Source organism: Hordeum vulgare, chromosome 6H (assembly GCF_904849725.1).
Source record: "Hordeum vulgare subsp. vulgare chromosome 6H, MorexV3_pseudomolecules_assembly, whole genome shotgun sequence".
In the NCBI taxonomy this organism is placed as follows: domain Eukaryota; kingdom Viridiplantae; phylum Streptophyta; class Magnoliopsida; order Poales; family Poaceae; genus Hordeum; species Hordeum vulgare.
Window position 1 is genome coordinate 33,499,857 of NC_058523.1, and position 16,458 is coordinate 33,516,314.

Below are 16,458 nucleotides of genomic sequence, written 5' to 3' on the forward strand. Positions count from 1 at the left end.
TCAACTGTGAGAGTCCTCATGTCACTCATATTCCTCACTTGAGGCTTTTGGTAGGATTTGGCTTGGGTTGAGCATCATGAGGAAATTCATTCCATAGTGTTACTTTGACCCCCTTTAACAGTACGGTGTTCCTATTCATCAAATGCGAAGAAAGTAAAACAGAAAACGAAAATCTTCACGCTTCAATTTCTTTAGAATGATTTTCTTCAGGAACCACCGGTCTTCTCAATATCAATATCTTCATGAGTAATATCAATTTCATCGCAGATTTCTCGTGATTCATTTCTTCAGCTTTAGACCAATTTCTTCAACTGAAGACATATATTTTTAGGGGTCGATATTCTTCAAATATCTCAAACTCCTCAATGACTTATAGATCCTGTGTACACTTATAAACACATTAGATACTTAACCTATAAGTCTTCAAACCACCAAAATCACTAAGGAGCACTAGATGCACTTACACTAGGGCCTGAGGAAGCGGTGGATGGGGCCCAGGGGTAGGTGTCAAATGCAGCGCGCAGTTTATGTCTCGTGATAATCAGTCGGTTGATTTTGATGCTTCCTCTTTAAAAATTGTAAAATAATAGATTTACAGTTTTAGACAAAAAAAGAGATTCGAATAGATCGTGTAAACAACTCTGACCTTTAAAAAATTTAAGGGACACGATAAACATCCTCATCAAACCCGTGAAAATAAGTATTTCGGAGCCAACCCGAAAGCGTCCTATGTATGCAAAAGACCGTAGGCTAGAGTCCAATTGTGATCAGAACCTTAATGGCTTGCTCCCGATCGTCACACGTCCGTCCCCTGCAGTCTCCCGTCCGTAGCCGACTGCCGCCCGCCCGTCCTGGTGGCCGCCCTGCCCATAGCTAGCTCCTCGATGGATTCCGACGGGAGCTGATGGATTCCTGACAAGAGCTAGCTATCTACTTCCTCCGTTCTTAAATATAAGTCATTTTAAAGATTACACTAGTGGACTACATACGAAGTAAAATAAGTGAATCTACACTCTAAAGTATGTCTATATACATCTGTATGTAGTTTTCTAGTGAAACCTCTAAAAAGACTTATATTTAGGAACAGAGGGACTAGCTAGCTCCTGTTGGAAATATGAGCAATATACCAAAGGATTTTATTAAAAGAAAAGCTAGGATAAACCTAACCACCATAACTAAGACGGAAGAAGACATGCAATATAGAGATGAAATGATAGAAGACAGGTGCACATATGATCTAGAAAAGAACATATGCATAACCGTTCTATATAGACAAGGTACCATATGAAGTGATGAGCAGACACGGTACATATCTAGAAGAGATACTATAGCAAAAAGTTGAGACAGAAACTGAAAGAAGAAGAACATGAGTACGTACTGAGTTGAAGCAGCAAGATTGGTGTTGGCATTGTCGTTGGCCATGTTACCAGAGAGGTGGTCGACGTCAGGGAAGTAGTCGCCGTCCGGGAAGAAATCGTCGGTGTCCGTGATGGAATCCAGTAGTCGCGCTGAGCGCTCCCCAAAAACCTTATCGCCCTTCTCCCGTACAGGACTCGAAGAGACGGAGTTTCGGAGGCCTACTGTCCCGACGAACGGTGCACGCCGCAAAGACGGGATGAGGAAGAACGTAGCAGCAACACAGAGAAAGGAACCAGTGGCGAGAGGAACTTCTGATGCGTACTTCTGGAGAGGAGCGACCTCTCTTTTATAGGCGCAAGAGAAGAAGGCGAGAGACCAGCGACGGGATACGAAACGAACAGACAGCAGCGAAACTGCAGCGTTCGGTTTCAATATCCACTAGCAAAACATTCAGCTTCTCCGAGTGAACTGTTAAATACCAGTCGTGCATGGCAAAAATTTAGTTCGGCTCGTTCCCGCAACCCGCGGCGCGTCGTGACGAGGCGGGCGGCGGAGGAGGAGGAGCGCGCGTGTATGTCTCTATTGTTCTCAAGCTCATACATGTGTGGAAACATCCTCCCTTATAAGGAGGTCCAACTCCCACTAAACTAGCAATGTGGGACTAAACATTTCCACCTCTTGCCTTGCACAAATGAGCTGCGTGGGCCTCTAGGATTTATTAGGAATTATATATTGGGCTGACCCAAATAATTGAATAAAATTCCAGTAGCTCCTTGATGGATTCCGCATCGGGCGCTTTGTATGAGTCGTCTTGAATACCAGTGTCTTCGTATTTAGTCACTCTCTGCATTTTTTCTCGATTTTATAAGAGCGAATTTAGCTGGTCATGAGCGAAACGAGCGACAATGTGTTTCAGAAAATGATTAAAATTTCAAAAATTAATTTAATTTGCAGAAAATGTTCAGGACACAAAAAATTATCCAGATTTTGAAAATTTGTTCAAATTTTCAAATATGTCCTGCTTTTTAAAATTTGTTAAAATTTTCAAAACATATCTTGATTTTCAAAACTTGTTAAAATTTTCAAAACATATCTTGATTTTCAAAACTTTTTAAAACTTTCAAATAATGAATGAAGTTTTATTTTTTCAAATTTTGAAAAACTGTTTGGATTTCCTAAATTTTTGATTTTCCAAAAAATATTTAGATTTGCAAAATGTGTTTAAATTGCAAAAAGGTTCAAACTTTCAAAAAAAACTTCATTATTTCAAAAATGTTTAATTTAAAAAAAAATCCCGTGTTTAAAAAACATACTTTTGAAATGTTTTGTTTACTTATTTGAAAATACCAGTTGCTACAGTATGGACCGACATGTCTAAGAAGATACAAGCTATCAAACAGATTCTCAGCTTAAGATGTCTCAACACATACACTACTACCAAACAACAACAACGTGTTCACAATCAACATGTATCAGAAAAGAACAACCATGCTAGGTTAGGAATGCTATGCCTTCCACGGCGCTAAACACGTGGAATAGCCGAATAGGCCCCTCGGTGGGAAGTTGCTCTCCTTTTTTGTTTTTTGAGACGAAGGAAGCTGCTCTCCCAGAGCAGTCACAAAAAGGCCTGCATAGTCCCGTTGGGCCACGCCAGGCCCAACAACGCACCGTGAGGTGGGCTGTCCACTCCCCTCCCTCCCTCCACTCACCCTCCCTTCTCTTCTTCCTCCTCCCCCCTTTCCCATTTTCGCCACTTAACCCGATCAGAAAAATAAAACAGAATCCACCAAACAAATCGCGGAGTTCCCAACGCCCTCCGCCCTCCCTCGCCCGCATTTCCCAATCCAACCCGCCGCGCCATCGCCGGCGACGCCACCACCGTCGTGGAACCGCCGCCCCTCCTCCTCCTCCCCACCCTCCCCTCCCCTCCCCGCGCGCCCGAATCGCGCCGCGGATTCCGCCGCCCCGCCGCGTCTCCTCCCCCGATCTCGGCGGGGCAGCCGCTAGGGTTTCGATTCGCCAGGGCCGGCGCCCGGGCCCTGATCGGAAGGCCTCCTTCGTCGCCCGGCGGGGCACGGCGGGAACCATTTTCCGGTAACGTGCCCGCGGTTTCCGTTCGAATCCCCGTCCTCGTTTCCGTTCCGGTTTCTCGATCCTGGCGAGGACCGCTTACCTCTCGCTCCTCGCTGCGGTGTTGGCAGGGGAAGGATACGGCGATGGAGGGGCACGTGTTCGGAGGCGGCAGCTGGGGCCCGTCGCCCTACCCTGGCTCCAACGCCAACGTCAACATCAGCGCCGACGAGAACCAGCTCCTGTTCGGTGCCAAGGCGGCGCCGCCGCAGCTCCAGCTCTTCGGGAGCAACGTCGGTAATATCATGGTTCCCTTCCCCTCCTGTTATAGAGTTCAGAGCCGAGCAGCTTTCCGCAGATAACCAGTATCTAGCACACGCGATTGTGATTTAGCAATCTGGTAGACTCTGATTGTATTATCAAAATGAGCGGATAACCATTATGCGGTTATGCTGATGCTGGGCAGAGATTGTGAGGTGAATTTGATCCTGCTCACTGGTGCTTGTTGGTTGCTTGGTTTGCTGTAATTAAGTCTTATTTGTAGTGCAACCTAGCCATTTCTTTTGGATATACATATTGCATATATTTTAGAGCATCATCTCATAGTTATACCGTCAGTCTGCACATCACATCACATTTTAGAGCATCATTTTATTGCATATATTTTAGCCATTTCTATGTTATACCGTCAGTCTGCACATCACATTGCAAGATTGTAGCCTAGTTATGTTTATTACTGGCTTACCTAGCATGTATTATGAGATATTGGGTCCATCGATATTTAGTGATGATTTTCTTCCATCATTTCTCTCTCTCTCCCATCTCACTCTCTGCTCAGTGTATTTCTATCAGCGAGTAATGCAATGTTTTTAAAGCGGTAAAGCAAAGCGAGGCGCTAGGGGACGCCTCACTGCTTAAGCGCTAAAGCGTAAAGCGAGGCGGCGCTTTAGACAGACTCTGAACCTGATGGACAGTAGAATAGAGTACCATTAGTGAGACATACATACCTTGATTCTAATCCACCGGATAGCACATATGCATTAGTAGCCATTATTCTAATCCATCCACTATGCAGTAAGCAACTAGCCAACTACTATAAGAGAGGTAGCAACAACACTTAACAGCAGAGGAGTTGTGCGCAGCATAACACATAACAGAGCAGGAAAGGCATGACAAGCTGGTGCAGATCTGAGCATGGAAGAAAGAGCAAAGGGAGTGGAAGGGGGAGAAGAGAGGGCAGGAGCTATACATTGTGGTTGCGTAAGAGGGAGGGGGGAGGGGGAGGAGCTGTGACCGAAGTGGAGGAAGCTGGTGCAGATCTGAGGAGGAAACTGCTGCCAGAGGAGAGAGGAGAGAGCTGAAAGCCTGGCGATTTGCATGCTCTGGTTTTGGTTCTCTCTTTCTTTCCCCTCGTGTAACTGTTTCACATATGGACCCAGTTTTCCCACCCAGCCCTTCTTTCCCGCCGAAAATCTCTGTTCCCCTGCCTGACAAGTCTAAGACGTCCTCTCTGCACTAAAGCGCCAATCAGGACGCCTAAGCGGGCGCTTCTGACGCTTTAGTGTCGCTTTAAGCCTAGAAGGCGCTCTAACGCTTAACGCAAATATTAAACTACTCCCTCCGTCCCAAAATAAGTGTCTCAAACTTAGTACAACTTTGTACTAGAACTAGTACAAAATTGAGACACTTATTTTGGGACGGAGGGAGTATTATTTATTGCATATTTTGGGCTGATTCTCTTTTTGGAATGCCCTAATGCCTTGTACATTTTCTAGCAGAACATTGTTATCATCTGATGAGTTTTATGGTAAATTCCGTTGAGTTTTGATAATTTTAGTAACAAAGACACCCTTCTTCCTGTCATCCTTGCCATAGAGGTATTGGTTACATATGTATGTGTGCTTGATAATGCTTGCTTCGACGTTTTTATGCCCTCGTAGTTTGATTTTTTTTATATCCATTAATAAACCTACTGATTAACATCTCTAGCTCCAACAGGAGTAAGTTAACACACTTTACCTTTCACCACAGCACTAAAAAAATCATGTTGCTGTCTTGTTCTCAAATAAATGCTTGCTGTTCATCTAATTATCAATGCATTTCCTGCAGTTGGCACCAGTGGATATTATAGCTACAATGGAAATGACAACCCATATGTTATGAATCAACCAAGAAAGACAAGCAATTGTGCAGCGGATGAAAAGAAGCTCAAGCTTCAGATGTCCTTGAACAACTTTCATGCAGGAGATGCTGACCGGTTGGCATGTACTGGTAATTCAAGTGTTGTGTCTACTGGGCTGAAATTATCCTACGAGGATAATGAGCGTAATTCTTCCTTCACGTCTGGTAGTGGAAGCATGTCTTCTTTGACTTCCACGACGCCTTTTGGTCATGATATTATGACTGAAATGGAGAAAGGAAACAAAGAGATTGACTATTATTTGAGAAGTCAGGTAAATATTTATCCTAATTTAGCTATCAACCAAATTTGAGCTGTCGTTCTTGCGCAGATAACAATGTCGGACTTGCTTATGTTCATCATGGAAACACTATGCCACGCAGTAGTGTGGAATGTTGAGTTATCCAAATATGATTCTGTAGTTTTTGGTGGCATTACTATTTACCACTTTCTAACCATGGAAATGGTCAATCTTCGCACCTCCTGATTGCCAAATATAAAATACATTGACATATCTCATGCTTTGCAGTCATCCTCCTTTTGTTATGTTTGTCCATATGTAAATTCAATACCTGTTAATCTGTAACTATATAGGGTGTGATTGCAAGAATATGGAAGATAATGTGCTGGTTCCTTATTGTAATAGTATATGCAGTCCTTAGTGATCCCGATGTCATAGGCTCTGGTGGCTAACACATCATTTGGTTCTGATTGTTGAAACTTGAAAGTATATAAAGTGAGTCAGAGATTTCTGGTGTTTATGTTGTGTGCCTCTTTCCCACAGGTGGAACAACTCAGTAGGCGTGTGAAAGAGATGAAGCAGAAGCAGATGGTTTCTCTCGTGGCTACTCTGGAAAGAGGAGTGGGAAAGAAGCTGAGGGAGAAGGAGCTCGAGGTGGAGGCCATGAACAGGAAAAGCCAGGAGCTGAATGAACAGATCAGACAGGTGGCCATGCAGGTCCAGTCATGGCAGTCGGCTGCGCTCTACAACGAATCCGTCGCCAGCACCCTGAAGAGCCAGCTCATGCAAGTGGTGGCCGACCATGCCAACCGCACCAGGGAAGGCTGCGGCGACAGCGAGGTGGAGAGCGCTGCTGCATCTGGCCAGAAGAACATCAACGCTGCCCCTGGAGGCTTCTTCGAGTCGAGCCTCCTCCCAGGAGTGAAGAGCGGCGTGGCCGGCAGCGGGCTGGCGGCCTGCAGGTGGTGCGGAGCTAAGGAGGTGGCGGTGCTGGTGATGCCGTGCCGCCACCTGTGCTTGTGCGCCGACTGCGATAGGGTCACAGATGCATGCCCTGTCTGTCAGTACCCCAAGAGTGGTAGCGTTGAGATCAACATGTCCTAGCATCAATCCTGTGTGCGTGGAATTGGACTGGACAGTGGTGTTATGACTCCAGTACATATAGTAAAACCCTCCCTGTCCCCTTTGTTTGCACATCGCAAGCTGTAGTCCTAAAATTTTGGTGGTGGACATAGATTGTTAGTCCGGTCTGGAACGATCAATGTTTTCCAGGATCCTGCGAGATTGTTGCGAAATACCTTAGTTCCAAACGCACTTCAGAGCATCTCAACTGAAGTACTTCCTCTGTACCTAAATAATTATAGTTGAAGAGAACTAGTCTATTTCTCTCAACAACAAGTATTTAGTTACAGAGGGAGTAATAACCAGTTTGTCAACATTGTGGCGGCGACATCATCATGTTTCACAGGACAGTTTTAAGAAGTCGATGATCATATCGCTGAATACATGTCTTCCTGATGCAGAAACAGAACCAAATATGAGAAGAGTCACCATGTAATCCATGATGAGGGCCGCAGTCCGTTACAGGAGAAACAAAATGGGAGCAGCAAAAGGCCAGCGGGCACACGCACACGCAAGGCAACGTGCAGCTGCTGCTGCTGCTGCCGGGTTTGCCAACGCCCAACGCAACGGACGAGTGCGTCCCAAGGCAGCCCCCATATGAGGCCACCACGGCACCGCCGGTGCGGCTCATGATTGCCGCCCGGGTCTAAACTTGGGCAAAGTTCCGTCCCTGCATGTGATGGATGATTCCAAATGCAACGTCTTCTGAAAGGACCAATTGACTTTTTTTAAAGGGCCAATTGAAGAACGGTTTTACTATTTTGTCATGATTCAGGGCGAATCTTGCCCAAAGATCGACGATCCAAACGCAACGTCTTACAAAAGGGCGAATTGAAGAACGGTTTTGCTATTTTGTCATAATTGAGGGTGAATCTCGCCCAACGATCGATGACCCAAATGCGACGTCTTCTAAAAGGGCCAATTGGAGGGCGGTTTTACTATTTTGTCATGATCCGTGGTGAACCTCTGATCACCTCTCTGATAAAAAAATAAGATTTATAAGGATTGTATGCAAAATTGCGGATTAGGCTGAGCCCCGGAGGTTTTCAATTGCCACTTGGCACTTCATCTCCTCTCGACTGATTTCTTTTATCCAAAGAGAAGAAGAGAAAAATATTTGCAAAACAAAATGGGATGGATAACTGTCATCTTTGTCAGCTATTCCTTGCAATCATTTGGCCGGCTATTGAAAGGATTGGAGTGGATTGCAAATGGGGCGGGAGACGCTACCGTGCCTTGATTGCAAGAATCCAATCGTGGAGCGACATCATCAACCGCCAATCATGAAATGTTTGTGCTACGAAGACAGGTGGCCGTGGGCATCACGGGTAATGGGAGCCATCTGCGTAGAGTCTCTAAAATCCTAGGATTATGAGTTTACTATCAGGCTTTTTGAATGCAACTCATAAGCTAGCCATGTGATTTTTCTAAGAGTTAAATACACCGGAGATCCTAAAATTATTTCAAGTGTGTCAAGTAGGTCTTAAAAGTTTGAAATCGTTCACCGCGGGTCATATATATGTATTTTATCCATGATTTTTAGGACCTACTTGATACACTTAGAATACATTTAGGATATGCGGTGAACGATTTACACACTTTTAGGACCTATTGAATACACTTGAATTGCTTTTAGGACCTTCAGTGTATTTTACTTTTTTTCTAATATGTACATGTGACTATGAGGCGATCAAAATTTTCAAATCAAATTACATATAAACTTCAAATGAGCTTATAGGAAATAAAATACATGTGGGCCATTCTAATAGAAATCAAACGACACACACACAATAATCTTAAGGAAATCTTGTTTTTAAAAAATTCTTAAGAAAATAATAACTTATAAATCTTCTATGATAATTGTTAGGGCAAACTCTCCACTCCAAACTTCACCGGTGAGCCCGTGGATTCGCATCACATTTGTCTACTGCCCCGGTGACCGGTGGCAGGGAGGGGAATCCCGGTGTCTCCACTCCGTTTAGTAGTTTAGTTTTTTAGTCCTTGCAGGTGTCACGCTCGGGCGGATGGCGGTGTTTCTTCTTATATTCAGGCTTCGATCCTCCTCGAATTTGTTCGTTTGGACGTAGTCGATGGAGCTCCAGTATAGATTCATGTCGTCTCCTTGGGGTGGTGAACTTATGTTTCTCGTCATGTGGTAAAATTTGATGCCAAGTGCTTCAGATATATGCAAGGGTTTAACGACGATGAATACAACTCCAGGGCACTGGTCCTTAGGAGCACATGCACAAAGACTTATCGGCTATCATCGACAAATTCAAGCCGGCTCAAATAGTGGAGCGACGACAGTGACGCACCAACGGCTTGTTATGGCGTCAGTAGTGATCGTTCGATCGCCTCAAAATCTCGTCGTAAATTTTATTATGTTTAAGATGCTTTATACTTCCGGTGAATTTTTATAATATATCTATTGTTTCTCGAGAAAAAAAAACACTACTGTGATAACACTTTGAATCAACGAGGGGTGAACGAGTGATTAAGCATGTCGTAAGCTATCAACGTTAATGTAAAGACAATCCAAAAGGTTCCATGATCCTCTCCAAAAGGGGGCCATAGATGATCCACCTAGTAGTTCCTTCTCAAGAAATAATTAGTTATGACTTGTCGTCCTCTCACGATTGGAATTGCGGCTTGGCTAATGAACCTTTGAGCCAATGATAACCTTCTCCTTGCCGTGTGTAGCATTGTTTAATCACTTCACGGTAGGAGCATGCCAATGAAATGTACGTAGTGTACAAGAAAGATGGGTACTACATACATGCATGCAAGCTAGGGTACGGTGTAGTGGGCCACCTTTTGCAGGGGATGAGTAAAGCATAAACCACAGTTCTATCATTCACTTGCACTTCAAGTCCAAAGGAGAAACGACCATCGAGCACACCACACCTCCTGCCTCTCCTCATGCTCGCTCCTCCCACTATAAATTGTCCCACGCACGAACGCTTCTAAACCAAGCCACAAGGCGCGCGCGCACGCATGTACTCGATCGTTGAGTACCCCTACCACCGCCATTAGAGCGGCATCATAGACGACACCACCATTGTGTGGGTCGAAATGGGGCGAGGGAGAAGGAGGAGCGGCGTGGGAACGGCCGTGCCGTTGCCGATCTTGGTGCTGCTGGTGTTGGTGTTGATGGCCATGGCGGCGGCAGAGAGGGCCGACGATGCCGATGGTGTCGACGTTGGCGGAGGGGAAGGGGAAGACGAGGCTTTCGAGAGGAGGTTCTTGAAGCTGTGGACCGACGGAGGCGGCGGGGACGAGGAGGATCACCTCAGATGGTACGGTGATGACGACGACGACCGCGATTATGGTGATACTTATGATGATCAAGAGGTGGAAGAGGCAGAGGAGGAGGAGGAAGAGGAAGACGACATCATGTTGGGGGCGACCAGATGCCCGCGTCCGAAGAAGAAGAAGAAGAAAAGGAACGTCGTAAAGGTCGACAGCTTCGGCGCCGTGGGCGACGGCTGCGCCGACGACACGGAGGTACGCTCACATTTCTTAATAATCGTTCATGCCAACGCCGTGATACGTACCGTGCCTACCGACTCTCCATGGCGTCACGATAGCTGCTATCCTTAGCAGCAGGTGCATGGCAATGGCCAGAAAACCGGCGAGAAACTGCAGAGGCGTTTCCGGCCGATCGATCTCACTTTTAGCTTCAGTTTGTTGCAACCTTTTTTCTATAATCGAAAAGTTGAGCGTGTCCAGATTAAGTATAGTCAGGTGATTTGTTAGTGGTGGTGTGTGCTTCTTTCTTAAGATAACGGATTAGTCAACTTGCCACATGCACGTTTAATCAATCACCAACAGGTCAAAAAAATAATATAGCTAGTTAAGAACTTTCAGATGCATTGCAATCTTTGTTGGTTATACTTGGCTTAGAAGTTTTCTGTAAAAAATATATAGCTACCAAATCAGTGTGTACATCACTCGGGCTCTGCTTGATGCTGCAAGAAAAGCATGCACATGCATATGTGCATTCAGGCCTTACAAATGCAGCTAGGATGGTTGCCACACTTTCCATGTGTTCTTGGATAGATCGATCGACGAGCTAACCTGTTCAGAACAATCATACGAAGAGATAAGGAGATTCGATAGCGATGTGGGTTGCTTGGCTTAACTGACTCGTCGATGTTTCAATCACCATCCACCACCCGGCGGCGTGCAGATCTCGTTGAGAGATTCAGCCTTTTAAGAAACCAAAATATGGTATGCGTGCACGCGTGCCTTTGCATGTCTAACTTGTACTCCCTCCGTTCCTAAATATAAGACATTTTAGAGATTGCATTATAAACTACATACGGATGTACATAGACATATTCTAAAGTGTAGATTCACTCATTTTGCTCCGTATGTAGCTTTCTAGTAAAATCTCTAAAATGTCTTATATTTTGAAACAGAGGGAGTACTCAATATTTCAATTGTTATATTTAAGCAGTGCAACATGTCTGCTTATTTCATTGATAACGTATTAGCAAAAAGAAAAAGAAGTAACCAATGGACATGAGCCGTAAGGTATATCAAAATCAATGAACAATAAAAAAGAGAGTAAAATATGCCTTCTCAAAGGAACATGCAATGCAAGGAGATGAGAACTATACATATATATGTTATATTTCATTTTATTTTTATTTTTTGTAAAGGCCATCAAATCCATTAACCAAAGTACGACATTACAAATAACCTATGGAAAACAAAAGTAAAAAAATTATATCTAGGTCCTTGGGGAGCAGACCACACCTTCTACTCTCTCTCCGTTCCTAAACATAATATTTTTAAAGATTACACCTTCGTATGTAGTGACCTACTGAAATCTTTAGAAAGACTTATATTTAGGAACAGAGGGCCTATTTCGGAAAGGAGCCGATGACGGGCTGCCAAAGCGAGTCTGACTTTGTTCCCTGTCGGCTGGGAAGTCGTCTAGGCTAGCATCCAAGCAGACCAACACCCTGACATTGAAGATGGCATTAGAGCGACGAAGGATCCGACAACCAACTACCCACCGATAGCACCGCCCAAAATGACCACCGCCAGCACGACTCTTATACATTCTATCCAGTGCTCGTCAATTCGAAACAGTTGACGAAGAAGCAAGGCCCCAGCCAGATAGCAAATGCCCTAGATGTTGTTGCCGCCCTTGACAAGTGGCCAGGAACACACCAAGACACACCAAAACTTTGTTCCTAAGGGAGCGCTCGAAGACAAAGCAGATATACCCCCTCAACCTCACGGATCAAGGCATCGTCGAGAGCCCGAGATGGAGCTAGAACTAGGGAGCCACCGTTGGCGCCATCTTTGAGAGGAGACACAAATCTAACCATAACTACGCGTTAAGCTAGCGAGAATCATGATTTTGAATCGGATCGGAGCTCATTAGATCGCAAATTGTAGAACCTTCATTATCAGGAGCCCCCTCCCTCACAGGATCACTGATTACACTTAGTATGAGTAGTAGTAGTGTTTTTTACTGTTAAAATGGTGTTTTTTGATGGATTGACCCTCCCAAACAAGGTTTATAACAATGCCCCCCCTCCCCTCTTCGATTTTCTTGGCTCCGCCAATAAATTGTGCTAACCAAAATTGTATAATTGAAAGGGTTAGTTAAGACCATGAAGTCGTAAAATCGTATATTAAAATCACGATTATGACAATCTTACCAACTACTGAAGAAACACGAGATGAGGTATAATGTGGCGACGATATGCAAATCAGGGGAGTCTGGCGGTTAGGGATGGCGATGATGGGCGGATGGAGATTGCCTTTTTTCTAGGGGCAAATGGTGATCCCCTTTTATTATCTTTTCCTGAAAATGGAATAAAAGATCATTTCCATGCAAACATTACAAGAAAAATAGAAACAAATGGAACGGGAAGTTTTCCAAAATTATGTTCAGTGATATTTCATCTACATGTGTTGGTCATTCCGGTAGTGGTAGATGATGAGATAATCGGGTTTCGATTGTAGTATTCCAGCTATCACAGTAGTGTACACAAATTCAATTTGTTTTCAAAATACTCTGTTGGATTTCGATCGAAATCAAGTGTTGTTCGGCCTAAATGAAAACTAAAATTCAGTGATTTTGACCGTAGCTGAAATATTTCCGAGCATAAATTCAAAAACATACCTGGCGCAACATCTTCGCTGATCTCATTGATAATGCGGTCGTTAAAAAAAAACAATAACAAGCCTCGTGAGAATGAACATGCAGGTGGAACTTCACGCTCTATCAATACAGAAGAAACCAGATTTCAAATTTGAGTTTAGCTGATGTCTGATGAATTAAATTTTACAAGGCGTTCGCTAAGGCCTGGGAGAAGGCGTGCTCGCTGAAGGACGCCGTGCTGGTGGTGACCGCCGGCCGGCGCTACAAGGTCGGCCCGAGCAAGTTCATGGGCCCGTGCAAGGAGAGGCTGGTGGTGCTGATCCACGGCACCATCGTGGCGCCGGAGGAGCCGTCGCAGTGGGACCCCAAGAGCCCGCGTCTGTGGCTCCTCTTCGGCGGGCTCGTCGGCGCGCGCATCCAAGGCGGTGGTGTCATCGACGGCTCCGGCTCGAAGTGGTGGGCCAACTCCTGCAAGGTCGACCGGTCTAAGCCGTGCAAGGGCGCGCCGACGGCGGTGACCATCGACTCGTGCCGTGGCGTGCGGGTGCGCGACCTGACGATCCAGAACGCGCAGCAGATGCACCTGACGGTGTCGCGGTCGCGCGGGGTGCGGCTGGACGGGATGGCCATCCAGGCACCGGGGGACAGCCCCAACACCGACGGCATCCACGTGGCCGAGTCCACCGCGGTGACCATCACCGGCGCGCGCATCGGCACCGGCGACGACTGCGTGTCCATCTCCAACGCCAGCTTCGCCGTGAAGATGAAGGGCATCGTGTGCGACCCGGGCCACGGCATCAGCATCGGCAGCCTGGGGCAGGGCGGCTCCTACGCCGCCGTGGAGGGGGTGACCCTCGACGGCGCCCGCATCGCGCGCGCCCAGAACGGCGTCCGGATCAAGACCTGGCAGGGCGGCGCCGGGTACGTACGCAACGTCCGGTTCACCAACGTGCTCGTCGACGCCGTCGACCACCCCATCATCATCGACCAGTTCTACTGCGACTCCAGGACGCCGTGCGCGAACCGGAGCACCAACGTGGCCGTCAGCAACGTCATGTACCGGAACATCTCCGGCACGTCCACGCGGGACGAGGCCATCAAGCTCGCATGCAGCGACGCCGTGCCATGCAGCGACATCGTGCTCAGCAACATCAACCTGCTCGGGGACGACGGCGCCGAGGTGCAGGCCGTGTGCAACTGCGCCATGGGGCTGGGCTACGACCCCGTCCGCCCCGCCGTAGACTGCCTCAGGAACAACGCGTGCGGCGGCGGCGGAGGGCTGAAGCTAGGCGAGGAGGAGGAGGCGTCGACGACGACGGCCGCGCCGCTGCACACCGAGCTGTGAAAATCGGACATGATGCCCTTTGCTCGATTTTCACCCAGCTGTTACTAAGTGCTGCAGTTAAGTAACTACTAGGTTTTTTGTTTGTGTGTCTATATCGTCTGAAGTATCGATAAATTAAGATCTACTGTACTGTACTACGATGTTACATGCATGTACACATGGTGATCGGCGAGAAAAACCACTTGCCTTTTGTTAGTTCTTCAATGAAGAAAGAACTGCTTATCTATTTCCGTGTTAGTCCATGAGTGCATTTAAGCAGTGGTACAAATAGATCCCTGGGATCGATTCACCACACACACCGAAAAAGTTTTTTTTCTCGGAGCCGGGATGTACCGGTGTTGGATCCATCCTTCGTTCATTTCATCAAGACTTCTATTTGCATGCAACAGCTTTTATACATTAGTGGTACAAATCTATTTCCGTGTTAGTCCGTCCGTATAAACTAGTAATTGCAGTTCGAACTCTATACATTGGTAATACAAGTGTGGGTCCATTTGCATGCAACAGCTTTTATCAGGGGAAAGGACAGTTGCATGCATGGAACATATGTTATCCCTCTTTTTTCCCCATGCAAGACTTCTATTTAATTTCTTTGGAAAAAATTTGGATGATAAACATGCTTTGAATCTAAACTCTGTTTTTGAAAAAATATATATATTTAAAATCAGGGCGAAAAGATCTTTGAAACAAGACCGATCTTGGATGTATTTTGAACAATTTGAATTTTATAGTTTCATATTTCAGTTCTAGTTATATTTCACAAACATCAGTTTCTCACATTGAACAAACAATTTGACAAACATATCGAAATATGTTTCATGTATTTAATAAATACCAGTTTCATATATTTTATATAATCATTTGAATGTATTTGAAATAACCCATTTAACATATTTCCACACACCAAAAAAAAGGTTCAGGAAAATGATTTCACTCATTTTAAAAATATCAGTTAAAAAACAAATTTCACTCTTCCAGAAGTAGATTTCACTAATTTCAAAAATCACAGTACACTCATTTCCAAAACATATATTTCACTCGTTTCAAAACACATTACACTCAGTCAATTGAAATACTATACTATATTTCACTTGTTAAAAAAATTGATTTCACTCATTAAAAATATAGGTCTCAAAACTAATTTCGCTCATTTTAGAAAAATATTACTCTCAATCACATAATTAGATTTTACTCGAGTTAGAGAAACACATTACACTCACTCAATTTCAATATTATGTTTCACTCGTTTGAAAAACTGATTTCACTCATTCCAAAAGATAGATTTTGCTCATTTCACTAGTTTCAGAAAACAAATTACACTCATTTGCAAAAGATAGATTTCACTCATTCCAAAATCAGTATTTCACTAGTTTGAAAAAACACATTTCACTGATTTGGAAAGCTGGTTCACTCTTTACAAAAAATCTCTCTATTACTAATTTCACTTCATATTTATGAAAGATCTTGAAACGTATTTCGCTCATCACAAAAATTAGTTTCAAAAATTGAAACTGACACTTTCACAAAACAATGTTTATATATCATTTTTTCAAGTATCTTATTTCTCACATTTCACTCATTTCAAAACGCATTACACTCACTCAATTAAAATACTATATTCCACTTATTTAAAAAATGATTACACTAATTACAACAGATAGATTTCACTAATTCCGGAAAAACATGTTATTTCAAAATATAATTTGAAAATGTTCAAGATTGATCTTGTTCTAAAGATCATGTTGCAAGGCATTTGAATATATAAAAACATTCAATAACAAAATTTTAATGTGAAAGATGGTGACCATCTAAAATTGTAAGCAAAAATAAAGAGATGGATTTGTTTAAGAGGGGAGAGAGAGAGAGAGGAAAGATGTTGCATGCATGTGTGCATTGAGCTGACAAATACAATACTTGTCATCGTTTTCTCACGACAGATGCCATGGGTAGGCCTATCGAGAGTGGTTGGGACCGAAGGGACACCAGCGGGCTCCAGGAACGAGATTGGTAACTAGCAA

General features: G+C 44.6%; 2 protein-coding genes across 2 annotated transcripts; both read left to right on the forward strand.

Moving 5' to 3' along the window:
• The first annotated feature begins 3,127 nt into the window (after nucleotides 1–3,127).
• Nucleotides 3,128–7,163, forward strand: LOC123403260 (probable BOI-related E3 ubiquitin-protein ligase 3). Its single transcript, XM_045097204.1, has 4 exons — nucleotides 3,128–3,453; nucleotides 3,561–3,726; nucleotides 5,539–5,882; nucleotides 6,393–7,163. Exons 2-4 carry the CDS (start codon nucleotides 3,576–3,578, stop codon nucleotides 6,951–6,953), a joined length of 1,056 nt encoding a protein of 351 aa, XP_044953139.1. The 5' UTR covers nucleotides 3,128–3,453; nucleotides 3,561–3,575; the 3' UTR covers nucleotides 6,954–7,163.
• Nucleotides 7,164–9,855: 2,692 nt separating this feature from the next.
• LOC123404704 (probable polygalacturonase At1g80170) lies at nucleotides 9,856–14,666 on the forward strand. The gene is made up of 2 exons (XM_045098651.1): nucleotides 9,856–10,475; nucleotides 13,286–14,666. The coding sequence occupies exons 1-2, from the start codon at nucleotides 10,044–10,046 to the stop codon at nucleotides 14,438–14,440; spliced, it is 1,587 nt and encodes a 528-aa protein (XP_044954586.1). The 5' UTR covers nucleotides 9,856–10,043; the 3' UTR covers nucleotides 14,441–14,666.
• The last annotated feature ends 1,792 nt before the right edge of the window (nucleotides 14,667–16,458 follow it).

Bases quoted from the DNA above. Each gene is read 5' to 3' on its own strand.
- LOC123403260 (XM_045097204.1), top strand. From the start codon at position 3,576: ATGGAGGGGCACGTGTTCGGAGGCGGCAGCTGGGGCCCGTCGCCCTAC. The intron at 3,727-5,538 runs GTAATATCATGG...CATTTCCTGCAG, and splicing joins GCTCTTCGGGAGCAACGTCG to TTGGCACCAGTGGATATTAT. The intron at 5,883-6,392 runs GTAAATATTTAT...TCTTTCCCACAG, and splicing joins ACTATTATTTGAGAAGTCAG to GTGGAACAACTCAGTAGGCG.
- LOC123404704 (XM_045098651.1), top strand. From the start codon at position 10,044: ATGGGGCGAGGGAGAAGGAGGAGCGGCGTGGGAACGGCCGTGCCGTTG. The intron at 10,476-13,285 runs GTACGCTCACAT...AAATTTTACAAG, and splicing joins GCTGCGCCGACGACACGGAG to GCGTTCGCTAAGGCCTGGGA.